A 13,601-nucleotide genomic window follows, 5' to 3' on the forward strand; every position below is an offset into this window, starting at 1 on the left:
TTCAGCTGCGCACACTTGTAGGCACTCTGTAATTTATAAAGCAAAGATTGCGTACGGTGTGCGTACGCAGGGTTTTATAAATCTGAATATTTTTGGGCGCACGCAAAACTTGGCTTTTGGGCGTACGTACACTTTTAGTAACGATACCACGCACAGTTTTATAAATGAGACCCCTGGACCTTCACACCGCCGTGCTGAGGGGGGGGGGGGGGGGGGGGGGTTTGATGGGCCAAAGACGACTATTTGCTTGCTTGCATGTTTGCTTCTTGGACATGGATTATTGGGAATATGATGGACACATGCAAAGAGCACTTTTGAGGGTTTGGGTAACTGACTTTAAGCACACGATTGAGCAATGGGGTCCCCCCCCCTATGGATGATGCACTAAATAGTGGAACTGATGTTTTCTGGCTCCATTATGTGTGTATGTACATGTGTATGTGTGCGTGTACGGGTGTGCCTGCCTTCAGGTTGTTGTAGTGACCCAAGCGGCTGCAGTGGAGTGTCCTGGCGCTGGTCTCGTTTTTGTAGAACACAGAACACAGATTACAGTAGAACCCAGGAACCACATGCTCCGACCCTAGAGACGCACGGATCAAGAGATGGGGAAAATAATAACATCACCTCAAACATGTACACATGTCATTGTCAAGGATATAATGTGTGTGTCTCTCCTCTCACCAAGGGGGTTGTTGGGGTTGAAGGCGGGCAGGGTGTAGTCATTGGCAACGGAGGGAGAGTTAGAGCGGACTTTCTTAGGCTCCAACCCTTCCTCCTCCCTCCTCGCTTTACTGGACGCTACAGACGGACAGACAGAAAGACGGTAAAGGCGTGGTAGGAAATGACGACATGTCTATCTTTACTTTCTAGCAGCCATTAAACTCTGGGTGATAAGCACAAACCCTTACATTTTGGGCCAAATCTTTCATACACCTGTGGTGACCCACAAGTACAATTAAGAGACATTCAGCGAGGGACTGTACCTTTAAGGGAAAGGGTTATGTCATAACAATTCCTGTTTAATCTGGTGTCCCCGTTTGACCTCACTCTCGTTTGATGTGAAGGTTTATAGCAGAGCTGACTCGCCGCATCTCCGTCTCTTGTCTCCTCATTTATTGCACTCCACAATAGGTGACCCCGACGCAAGTTGGATTACGGCTGGGTTATGTCTCACATCGACGGTAGTGAAAATGCTGCTGTGGTGCTGGCCGCTGCTGGCGACGCGGCTGACATTGCGGCTGACATTGCGGCTGACGTCGCGGCTAACGTCGGTGCTATCTATGCTGCCACCAGACTCTTGGCAGCACAACCCACGGCCGTGGTTTCAACACGGCCGAGTTCAAGATCCAGCTGTGAGGAATAACGCAGGACGTTACAAAGCATTTCCACGTGGTACCGGCCTTAGATGCCTCGACGACGGCCAGGGCTATGGCGTGGTTGGAGGCTCCTCCAGCTTTCGGCAAGTACGACGCATTCAAAACGTTCCTGTTGAACCTCTTTGAACTGTTGGAGCTGCAGAAGGCAGACCGCCTGCTTTCCCTGAATGGCCTGGGCGACAGCAAGCCATCCGATTTAATGCTTGCTGTGTTTCCTAACCATCACCACGGCCACGTTTTCATCGGCAGTGGCTAAGAAGGGCGACATTCTTAGCCTCTAGCACTACATCACCACGGTTGGCCCCCCAGTCTATGCACGAGCCCGGCGCCTCGACTCTGCCAGGCTTCGATCGCCAGGGAGGAGTTCGCCACCATGGAGCGCCTCGGCACCGTGCGCCGTTCCCCTGCACATGGTGACCAAGGCTGATGGTGGTTGGTGTCCCTGTAGTGATTTCCGTCGCCTGAACAATGCGACCACCCCCGATCAGGACTTCTCCGCCCACTTGGCCAGCGCCGCCATCTTTTCGAAGGTGGACCTTGTGAGCGGTTACCATCAGGTGCCCGTCCGCCCGCAGGATGTCCCCAAGACGGCAGTCATCACACCCTTTGGCATTTTCGAATTTCTAAGGATGCCTTTTGGCCTCAAGGATGCGGCGCAGACGTTTCAGCGCCTCATGGACTTGCTTACTTGGACGACATTTACGCAGACGACTGACGCATCTACGGCAGCTGTTCGGTCGGCTCAGTAAGCATGGTCTCTTCGTCAACCCGGCTAAGTGCGAGTTTGGCTAGTCGCCCATCACTTTCCTCGGCCACCATGTCAGCCCGCAGGGGGCTGTTCCCCTCCCTGCCAAGGTGGATGCCGTCGCCAGTTTCCCACGCCCACGCAATGTGAAGTCCCTGCAGGAGTTCCTGAGCATGGTGAACTTCTACAACCGTTTCTACCACCATGCGGCCCAACTCAAGCGACCCTCGTACGACGCCTTGCGGGGCAGGAGGCGGGCGTACTTGTTGGATTGGTCCCCAGAGATGACTGATGCCTTCGATGCTGCCAAGACCACGCTGGCCAAGGCTGCTCTGCTGGCGCAGCCGTCTCAGACCGCCCAGTTTGCTCTTACTACGGACGCCTCTGATTATGCCGTGGGGGCTTTCTGTGAACAGTTGGTGGGCGGAACCTGGCAACCGCTGGCCTTTTTCAGCAGGAAGCTCTGTGACAACTAGAGGAAATACAGAGCCTTCAACAGGGAGCTCCTGGCTCTTTTCCTCTCCACCCGTCATTTCCGTTTCCTGTTGGAGGGCCATCGCTTCACGGCTTTCATTGACCCCAAGCCGCTGACCTTCGCAATGGCCAAGTCTTCGGAGCCATGGTCTGGTCGACAGCAGCGTCAGCTCTCCACCAACTCCGAGTACACCACTGACATTCAGCACATGGCCGGCAAAGACAATTTTATAGCGGACTGCTTCTCCCGGGTGGTTACTGGGTCCGTCCACTTGGGCCTCGACTACAGAGCCATGGCAGAGGATCAGGCTGCAGACTCTGAGGTGTAAGCCTACAGGACGGCCCCCCCGGCGCTGCTCATGGAAGATGTGTTTGGGGCGGCCAACGCTACACTCCTCTGCGACGTCTCCACCGGCCACCGCGCCCCATGGTACCTGCTGGCTGGAGGCGTAAGGTCTTTGACACGATCCACGGCCTTTCCCACCCAGGGGTGAAGGCCTCTGCCAAGCTGGTGGGGGCCAAGTTCGTCAGGCCGGGCCTGCGGAGGGAAGTCAGGGCCTGGGCTGCTGTCTGTGTGGCTTGCTAGCGTGCAAAGGTGACTCGTCATACCAACGCCCCCTTGGCACCCTTCAAAGTGCCAGAGAGACGTTTTGACCATGTGAATGTGGACCTGGTGGGCCCACTTTCCCCCTCCCGTAGTCCCACCTACCTTCTCACCATGGTGGACAGGACCACCAGGTGGCCAGAAGTGGTTCCCCTGTACTCGACTACATCAGCAGAAGTGGCCCGGGCGTTCATTATGGCTTGGGTGGCCCGTTTCGGCACACCGTCCGACCTTTCCTCGGACCGGGGTCCGCAGTTCACGTCGGAGCTTTGGACTGCGGTCGCCGGGGTCCTGGGGGTGAAGGTCCACTGTACCACAGCGTATAACCCACAGAGCAACAGACTTTGCGAGCGGTTTCACCGTGACATGAAGGCCGCGCTCAGGGCCAGCCTTACGGGCAGTGACTGGGCTGATCGCCTCCATTGGGTTACGCGTGGCCCTCGCTCCGCCCTCAAGGAAGACCTTCAAGCCTCATCGACCAAACTGGTGTACGGCTAGCCCCTGCGCGTCCCGGGTTAGTTTCTTCCAGATGCCACGGCCCGTGGTCGGTTGCCTCCCATCGTGCTGTGTCTCGGGACATCCAACGCTTTCGTTCCCATTCCGACGTCTCACCATGGCCACCCCCGGTCCTACGTTCCCAGGGATTTACCGTCAGCCAAGTATGTTTTCATCCGCCACGATGGCCACCGTACCCCGCTGCGGCCCACCTACGATGGGCCCATCCGCGTCCTGGAGGTAGGGTCTAAGAACTTCGTTGTGGAAATGGGGGGCAGGCCTGAGCGGGTGGCTATAGACCTTCTCAAGCCTGCAGCGAGGGCGCCCCCATGCGGCAGCCTCGACACCTGCCCCTGCCCTTGCTCTTCTCCTGTTAAGCGCAGCCGTACTGGCCGCCTGGTCCGCCCCCCTATACGTTGACTTTTCTAGGGACTTCTATGAGCTGGTCTGTTCTGTTTTGCACTAGAGTGTGTCCTGTGTTCTCTTTGGGGTACCTGTTAGGTCTGGCTCTGTTCTTTTGGGTGAATTCTGGGGGGGGGGGGCATTTGTGGTGACCCACAAGTACGATTAAGAGACAATCACCAAGGGACTGTACCTTTAAGGGAAAGGGTTATGTGATAGCAGTTCAGGTTTAACCTGGTGTCCCCGTTTGACCTCACTCTCGTTTGATGTGAAGTTTTATATTGTTTATAAGTGGAGAGTAAAGCTGACACGACGCATATTTGTCTCTTATCTCCTCATTTATTGCACTCCACAGACGCCTTTATTTTGAAGGCACAATATCGGGTAATTTATTAAGAAGAGAGAGATTTACCTTTCCTCAGAAGCCTCGTCTCCTCAGACCCCGTCTCTTCACCATCCTGGGCGGGGCTTTCTGCCATTGGCTCTGCTCCTTTGACGCTCAAAACAGCCCCGGGCTCGCCGGCCAATAGGGAGGTAGCGTGAGCCGGGATGGGCGGGGATTCCTCTCCAGAGGGTTTAGCCATTGGTGGTTGTCGTTGTTGTTGTTGTTGCTGCTGTTCTCTCCTGGTGCATTTCCTCTCTGGAGAAAAAAAAGGAGGAGCCATGTTGGAAGATAAGTGAGTGAGTGAGTGAATGAGTGAGTGAGGTTTACCTGTAGCCTGTCTACCTCTTTTGCTGCGTGGCTGTGTCTCCTCCTCCTCCTCGTATCCCACCTCGTCCAAGGTCACGAAGCTCACACACTCCTCTGTGGGACACACGCTCAAAGGTCACAACCTCCACACACGGCAGCACTATCCTCCATCACAATCAGCCAATCAAATCCTCTGAAGTGGAATGGGCCAAGAACTGAAACACTCACCTGCTTGCTCCTCACTTTGTTTACATTCACCCACGATTGAGGAAGACGCTGGCTCTTCATCACAGACCGTCTGTTCAAGGGACGGAGGGGGAGTGAAGGACAGAATAAGAGCCTGTTATACAATCCCCATCATCCTGAATACATAGATATAAACAAACTTTTTATCTGCACACAAGTTCACTTTTCTCTCACCTCAGTATTCAACCTGGCCTCTGATTCGTCGTCTGGAAGGGGCTCTGAATGTGTTGACTCCTCCTCTTCCTGTTCCTCCTCAACAATCTCGTCCAGAGTGACCAACGCCTGCAGTTCTTCTTGTGTGATCCCCCCCGCTCTTCTTCCACTCTCTTCCTCTCCTCCAGGACCAACCTCTTCCTCATCCACCTCCTCCTCTCCAACCTCATCTAGGGTCACCAGCCCCTCCATTCCTTCTCCCAGCTTCCTCTCCTCCTCCTCTCTCCGCCTCTCTTCGACAGTCTGCCTCTTCCTCAGCTCTTCCTCCTCAACTGAATCGTCGGGGTAGTCCTCCTCTTCCTCACTGACCTCATCCAGACTCACCAGAGCGTTCTCCTCCTGCTCCTGGCTCTCCTTCCTTCCGTCCATCGCCTTCTTTGCTCCCACACCCTCGTTTACTTTGGGCATTACGGTTTGCTCTGTGGTTTTCATCTTCTTTGCCGCTTTGTCTTCTGTCGCGGAGTCGCTCCCCGCGACCTTACGACCTCTCTCCCCCCTCCTAGGCTCTAACCCTGGCGGCTGTTCCTCCACTGGAGCCGGTTCCTCCTCGCCCCCCACTGAGTCCACCACCTGGTACAGAGGCTCCTCCCCCTGGGTGGAGTAAGCAGGCCTTCTGGGGGCTCTGGTCACAGTCGGTGCTGGGTCCCTTCGTTTGCTCCTTCTCCTTGGACCGGGGGGGTCGACGTGCTCCTCCTCATGGGGGTCGTTTTCGGTGGAGTCCACCACCTGGTACACCTCCTCCTCCTTCACCCTCTGTTGACCTTCTTTGGCGGCCATTTTGGAGGTCCCAGAGACCGCCACCTCCTCTTTCCTACCTCGTCCACTCCTTCTCTTTCCGGCAGCAGGCTGCTCGTCACCTTGTGGCTCCTCCATGAATTGACGGGCCACCTCCTCTTCCTTCTTGACTTGCTCCTGCTTGCCGTGCGTTCCTTCAGGAGTGTCGTCAGGTACTACCTTTCCATCTTTTTCAGGCGTTGGGTCTTTGTTCGCTAGCCCCCGTCGGGGTCGTCCTGGTTGTTCTGGCGCTGGCGCGTCTTCCAACACGTCGCCCCCGATGGAATCCAACACCTCAAACACGGTTTCCTCTAGACTCCGCTTGCACTCCTTCCTCGTAGGGGTTTTGGCCTTCCTTCCTCTGCCCCTAGTGCCCCTCGTCACGGGTGGCCCCTCCTTCACCTCCAGCTCCTCGTCCTCCACAGAGTCCAGTACCTGGTATGTAGCCACCTCCTCCAAACTGACCCCTTCGTCGGAGACCCTTGGTTTGGCGTTGCTTGGGGTCACTATGTCGGCCATTTGGCTTTCTTCTGCACCATCCTCTTTGCCTCTCGACTTCTCTTCTGGGGCCTCCTGGGGTTTGGTCTCTTTCCTGGTTGGACCGGCCTGGTTTTCCAACGGTTCCTCTGGCTTCTTGCCGGACTCCTCTGCTACCGGGGCAGTGGGCTGCTCCTTCTTCACCCGGACGTTCTTGGCCGTCTGTTTGGTTGGCCTTCCCCTCTTGCCCCTGGTGGGGAGCTGGACTCCCTCGATCACCCCACCTTCCACAGAGTCCGTCACCTGGTATTCTACCTCTTCTTCCTTTGGATGGGGGTGACCTTGGGGGAGGGGGGCCCCGGAGGAAGGGCTTTCACCTCCCCGAGGGGAGGAGGAGGCTTCCACTTCTACAGAGACAGCCTTCTCCACTGGTAGTACCCCAGGGATTTCCCTCTTCATGGAGGGGGTGGAGTGCCTGGTGGAGTGTCTGGTGGACAGCGGCTTGGTCGATGGCGGCACTGGACTGGGGTGACCTCTCCTAGATCGTCGCTGATCCATCTCAGGGGCACCCTCCTCTACAGCGGGCCCCTTGTTGTCCCCCCCTTCAGTGGGGGCCTCGTTGCTCTGCTCCTTGTTACCCTGCTCCTTCTCTGGGGGTTCCTTGCTGTTCTTCTCCTTGTTGGTCTGATCCTCCTTGATGCTCTGCTCATTGGTCTTCTGTTCCTCCTCTTGGGTTTCCTTGGTCTTCTGCTTCTCCTCTTTGGGAGGAGATCCTTCAACACAGTCCATGAGCCTGTTGGTGTCTCCTTCCTCAGTCGATGCACCGTTGAGTGATGCATCAGTTGCCTCCGAAACTACCGATGGGGTTTCTTCATTCACAGAAGGTATTTGTTCTTCTACAATTGTCATCTTCCCCTCTTCCAAAATAGTCTCTTTGTGCTCTGGGACCTCCTGGAATGGCTCAGCTTCATCAGCGACTTTGGCCAACATTTCCTCCTCTTGGCGTTCAGAGGTCTGGCTCTCAGGGTCAGGGAGGCTTGGTGTCTCAGGCTGGACCGGGGTTTGGTGAGGCGTCTCCTCGTCACACTCTGGCCTCGAATGGAGCATCTGGTCGCTTGTCTTTTCATCACCCAGCTGCTCTTGTGTTTCATCCACCTCTACTCTGTTCTCCTTCATGTCTTCGCTGGGAGAGACGACCACATCCTTTCCTGTGAGAGTTAACTCTTGCTGGGCCTTTCTCTTCCCATCTTCCTCTAGACATGGATCAGTGTGTAAGACATCCTTTCCTGTCAGTGATGCTGCACTTTTCACTGCAGAGGTCTCTGCTGCCATCATGTGGCCAGGCCTCGCCACGTCCTCTTCACATACCATGGCTGCTTCACTTAGTACCTCCTTCCTTCTGATTAGTGGACAGGCAGAAAGAGACTCCGCCTCCTTCGTGGTAGTGATGCATGACCCTTCCTGGCTGGTAGGCGATGGAGTGTGTGTCGTGTCAAAAGCCTCAGACACCTGGGCAGGAGATTCTTCACACTTCCTCTGTTGTGTGTTCTGTTCAGAATAGGAAGGGACTACTCCGACCGGAGGGGGGAGAGAAGAAGAAGTAGGAGAAGAGGAGGACATGGGGAGATCTGAAGAAGATGAGGAGGACTTGTGGAGATCTGAAGAAGATGAGGAGGACTTGGGGAGATGTGAGGAGGAGGACACTGTGGCTCCAGACAAGGATGAGGAGTGGGCTGTCGTTGAAGAGTTGGACTTCAATCCACTAGACGTAGATGAGGAGGTGGTCTTGTCGAAGTCCATTGAGACCTGCTGGTTCCAAAGAGAGGAAAGCGTCTGAGCCCTGACTAGGGATGGCAATCGGTACGATTTTAACGATTTAATCAGATCATTTTCTTTAATTGTTATAAACGGGACTGACTCTGGAAGAACATTGCATCTGCAGGCGATTTATATAACTAGCGCAATGTAATACCTAGCCTAAATTAATAGAAAGTGTATTTGCTTAATTTCTCCAGTACCGATAGCAGCACCAAGTCAGTTGAGTTTATCGATACTGTGGCCTTAGAACCAACACCTCAACACAGCCCCTATGCTGGAGACAAGAGAGCTAGGACGAGACCGTACCTTTCTCTGGATGCCTTCCTGACCACCTCGGCTCACTTCCTGTTCACCTCGTCTCACTTCCTGTCCGACTCTGGCCTGGTGATGCTGGTGGATGGCCGTAGCAAAGAAGAGGTACATCTCCTGACTCAGGGCTGGAGGCTGGGGGCCGGAGCCCGGGAGCCCGTCCTGGTCGTGGTTTGAGGCGCAGAGTTCTTCAGGGGCCACGGGGCTTAGGAGAGCAGGACCTGAGGGGCCAGGACCTGAGGGGCCAGGCGCTGAGGGGCCAGGCGCTGGTGGGTCCGGTGGCGATTTGCCAGACTTTGCATGCTGGGGACTGTTGATCACTGTCCTGACATCTATTTTCTGAATGCTTGACGTGAAATCGCTTAGCCTGAAATAACAAAATGGTATCGTTAGATCAGCTTTCAGTGACTGCAAAAGTCTGCAACCCGAAAGATGTTGACAACGTGTCTAATCGATAAGGAGACTAAGAGACTCACGATTTCCACACTTTGTGTTCGACCTCCCGATTTGTCCTGTAGGAGAGACAATTTATTTATTTAATATACAGACACACTCACACTCACCTATAAACAACATATTAAATCTTATTTCCGTGTGCTAAGATGGGGGCAAGGAATGAAAACACATACCCATATTGAACTTGAGCCTTCACCTTTCTATAATTGAGCCTATTTAACACTTTGGTCCTCTTGTCAATATCAGGTGTTTCCCCACGGAGTCGGAAAACCACCTACAGAGAGAGAGAGCATGTTTTTGATGTCATTGTAGGTACCCCTTCTCATACCCATCTACCTCCTCAAGTGATATACTATGAAAATGTATTTATACATTATACAGTAGTTCTGAGCGAGTAATTTGAATGGACAAGAGACGTTCTTCGAGTGCTGATATGAGCATCCAACTGTTGATCAATGACCATAACGACAGTTGATAGAGTTTAAACTTTTACTGAACGTTAGCATATTATATGCACAACCATGGCTGCCGCCATTATTCACCCAAAGAACAGCTCCCCCTCTTCCCGCAGTCGTTGATTAACATGCAACTTAATAATCTCCCCTCTTTCCTTAAAGAAAAACATTTTTTTTTAATTAAGATTTTTTTTCAAAACTAAGAACATTTCAGTGTAACACTGTCCAAGAAATAGAACATCAACATAGGTTATCTTTTAAACCTACAGCCTCTAAACAGGTGTGATTAAATTACAGTTTTAATGACCAAACTGTGACTGTAGTCTATTGTCAAGATCATTTAGCCTTTAAGATGCAGTACACCTTCGCTGAGGGCCCTCAGCAGACTTAGTGCAGAAGTCCCTGTCTTCGTCAAGCAGTTAGCAAGCTGTTCCTTGGTAGGTGACCACATGATCTGCTGAACAGCTCCAGAGTCCATGAGTTCCTTAATACTGCTGATTTCGAGGGGGAGTCTCTTTTCCGTGACGGACTTTGTAGACTTGACAGCATAAAGAAGAGAATGATTATCTGCACTGTCAATCCCATCTTCAAGTGCCAATGTCTCTCCTGCGAACCACTCTCCTGATGCGTTTTGACTGCCAGCATATTGGTGAAAAACTTCCCATCTTCTCCTATAAGCATGAAAAAATGTCCACCCTGTGTTCCTCCATCTGCAAGGTTCCCCATTGAGGAATCACTGAACACAAATAGTTTGAGGGAACAGTTTACTCCGAAGTACTGAAACCTCAAGATCACCTCTTCTGATTTTAGTTTTCTGATGAGTTTGTTTGCACAGTGCAGGGTCTGGACAGTAGCATGCTTTGTGTTAGATGCCAAAATGGATATGTCACACATTATGTCGGGTCTACTCTGTCTTGCTACCCACAATATCTGGCCAATCTTTGATTTAAGCATGTCAAGCTTGATTTCTGTTGAAGGAGCCGTTGCTCTGGTGGGATCCAGAGGAATAGGTTGAAGACTTTTGATGCATGTACCTTTGTTGCACTTGTATCTCATCCTTCAGGGAATTAACCTGCATTCCAATGTAGCTGAAGCTGTTCTTCACGTCCAACTTGAAAAGCATCTTTCAATTGGGGATGACAGCTGTGGAGAACGCATGTGAACCACCCCAAATAAAGTAATCCACATGAGCTGCAAGGACCCCCATTACATTACAGGAATCATCCAGCCAGTAGAATACTGCTGGATCAACTTTTGACACAGTAATAATAATAATAATAATACATTTAATTTAGAGGCGCCTTTCAAGACACCCAAGGTCACCTTACAGAGCATAGTCATCATAAATAAAAGACATTGTGGAAAAAATAAATCAATCAATAAATAAATAAACATAATAAATAATAATATCGGCCCACCGATATTATCGGCCCGATATTAGCATAAAAATGTAATATCGGTCAATATCGGTATCGGATTTTTTTTGCCTTAAAACCGATAAAATATATATATATATATATTTTTTTTTATTATAGCTCAAATGTTTTCAAAATTGTGCAGTACAGTGCACATTGTAATTGACTCATATTTGTGCATTTATTCAATTAAGGTTATTGAGTTTTAGTTAAAGAAACATACTGCTATGTTGCACATAGTTGTTCAGGTACAATGTTTTATCATTTGTGAAATCAAGTTTGCCCTATTTGTTGTGGGCATTGTCAAGATTATCTCAGGGAGAGTGTAATCCAAACTGTTGTCTGAGACCATTAAAAAAATAAAAATAAACATGGCACTTTTCCCTTAAATTAAGTTGAAGTATTTTTCTTATTTTGCACAGACAATGTTAACATTTGGAAAGCCTTGTTGCATTCAAGAATGCATCCAGTGGGGCATCACAATAACATTAAGCATGTTGTGTTAATTCCACAACAGGAGATATGTAATGTTACCTAAATTAGGTTTGAGGAAAAATAACCCAAATATCGACATCGGTATCGGCTGATATCGGAATCGAAAATTTAGAGTTGGACAATATCGCATATCGGATATCGGCAAAAAAGCCAATATCGGACATCCCTAGTGGGGATACATAGTAGTCCAGCAGAGGTTGAGTGGAGGGAGCGGGAGGGAGTGTATTCTTGGAGGAGGTCGCAGAGGTAACTGGGGGCTAGGTTGTGGAGAGCTTTGTAGGTGAGGAGTAGGGTTTTGTATTGGATGCGGTAGTGTACTGGGAGCCAGTGAAGTTGGATGAGGACAGGGGTGATGTGGTCAGATGATTTGGTGCGGGTGATGATCCGGGCGGCTGAGTTCTGAATGATCTGCAGTCTGTTGATGAGTTTGGTGGGGAGTCCGGTGAGGAGGGCGTTGCAGTAGTCTATGCGTGATGTGACAAATGAGTGAACTAGGATTTCAGTGCTGGATTGGGTCAGTGATGGGCGGAGTCTGGCGATGTTGCAGAGGTGGAAGAATGCAGTCCGGGTGATGTTGTGAATATGGGGTGCGAATGAGAGGGTGTTGTCCAGGATGACGTCGAGGCTCTTGACTTTGGAGGAGAAGGGTACTGGGAATCCATCGATGATTATGAGTGGAGCTGGGGTGTGTTGTGATTTAGTGAGGGTGGATTTGGATCCGATGAGCAGGGCCTCGGTCTTGTTTCCATTGAGTTTCAGGAAGTTCCTGCTCAACCAGCTCCGGATCTCTTCCAGGCACGTGATGAGGGAGGTGGGGGGGATGGCAGCGGTGGGTTTGGTGGAGATGTAGACCTGTGTGTCATCAGCGTAGCAGTGAAAATGGACCCCATGGTGGCGGAGGAGTGTGCCCAGCGGGAGGAGGTAAGTGGTGAACAGGAGTGGACCCAAGACTGACCCCTGGGGGACACCCAGTGAGACACCTGAACACCCAGATTTGTGGTTGCTTAGTTGAACAAATTGTTGACGGCCGGTGAGGTAGGATGTAAACCAGGAGAGTGCAGCACCAGTGATCCCAATGCCAGCTAGGCGGTCCAGGAGCAGAGGGTGGGAGATGGTGTCGAATGCTGCGCTGAGATCGAGGAGGAGATCGAGAATGGTGAGTAATCCAGAGTCGGCTGCAAGGAGGAGGTCGTTGGTGATTTTGACTAGGGCTGTTTCAGTGCTGTGTTTTGGACGGAAGCCAGATTGGAACGGTTCGTGGAGATTGTTTGTGTCAAGGTGGGACTGTAGTTGTGCGGCAACCACCCTTTCAAGTGTTTTGGAGATGAAAGGGAGATTGGAGATGGGCCGGTAATGGTTAAGGTCAGTTGGGTCAGCACCAGGTTTTTTCTGGATGGGAGTGATGGCAGCCAGCTTGAGAGTGGGGGGTACAGTACCAGTAGTGAGGGAGGAGTTAATTATGTTGGTGATCATGGGGGAGATGGACGGAAGACATGCTTTGACAAGGGAGGTGGGAAGAGAATCGAGCTGACAGGTGGTGGTTTTGGCTTTGCGGATGATTTCTGAAACGGTCTGTTCTGTTACTGGGGTGAAGTCAGAGAGGGAGCTGATGAGAGGTTGGCCAGAGGTGATCATCCAGGGTGGGTCATCAGAGGGGGTGCGAGATGAGGCCAGTTGTTGGTGAATGGTGTTGATTTTAGAGCTGAAGAAGTCCAGGAACGCAGTGCATTGGGTGGTGGAAATGTCTGGAGGGAGGGATTTAGGAGGCTGAAGTAAGTGGCTGACTGTTGAGAAGAGGACTCTGCTGTTGCCTGTACCAGTGTTGATGAGGTTGGAGTAGTATGAGGTTTTGGCAGCGGTGAGGGCATTCTTGTAGTGATGGGACCGAGCAGTAGCTCCCAACTGCTGCATCTCTCATAAATAGTGACTTTATTGTACCAGTACAAAGAAGCATCTGTAAGGCCATAAACACACTTTCTCAACTTCCATTCAGTTCCTTTGCTCTGTGCTTCATGGGGGTGGGCGAATGTAGACATTTCAAGTCAACTCTTTACCTTGTAAAAAGGCTGCTTTAATGTCCATGGAGTTCAGATGGCATTTATTTTGACATATGACAGCCATGATCATCTTTAGAGATTCTGAAGCACATGTAGGCG

At 51.5% G+C, this 13,601-nt stretch overlaps 1 protein-coding gene across 5 annotated transcripts in view; it reads right to left on the reverse strand.

Moving 5' to 3' along the window:
• Window positions 1–13,601, reverse strand: part of LOC132445789 (uncharacterized) — a 45,630-nt gene that overhangs the window by 2,979 nt on the left and 29,050 nt on the right. For 2 of the 5 annotated variants that reach the window (XM_060035936.1, XM_060035932.1), the window contains 9 exons: window positions 9,254–9,354; window positions 9,101–9,136; window positions 8,622–8,991; window positions 5,208–8,306; window positions 5,016–5,085; window positions 4,809–4,901; window positions 4,509–4,736; window positions 682–798; window positions 465–580 (listed from right to left, as the gene is read on the reverse strand). In XM_060035936.1, coding sequence (XP_059891919.1) covers window positions 465–580; window positions 682–798; window positions 4,509–4,736; window positions 4,809–4,901; window positions 5,016–5,085; window positions 5,208–8,306; window positions 8,622–8,991; window positions 9,101–9,136; window positions 9,254–9,354 — 4,230 coding nt within the window. The remainder of the gene's footprint in view (window positions 1–464; window positions 581–681; window positions 799–4,508; window positions 4,737–4,808; window positions 4,902–5,015; window positions 5,086–5,207; window positions 8,307–8,621; window positions 8,992–9,100; window positions 9,137–9,253; window positions 9,355–13,601) is intronic. The other 3 variants (XM_060035935.1, XM_060035933.1, XM_060035934.1) reach the window with 3 other exon arrangements.

This window comes from Gadus macrocephalus, chromosome 17 (assembly GCF_031168955.1).
Source record: "Gadus macrocephalus chromosome 17, ASM3116895v1".
NCBI classification, from domain to species: Eukaryota; Metazoa; Chordata; class Actinopteri; order Gadiformes; family Gadidae; genus Gadus; species Gadus macrocephalus.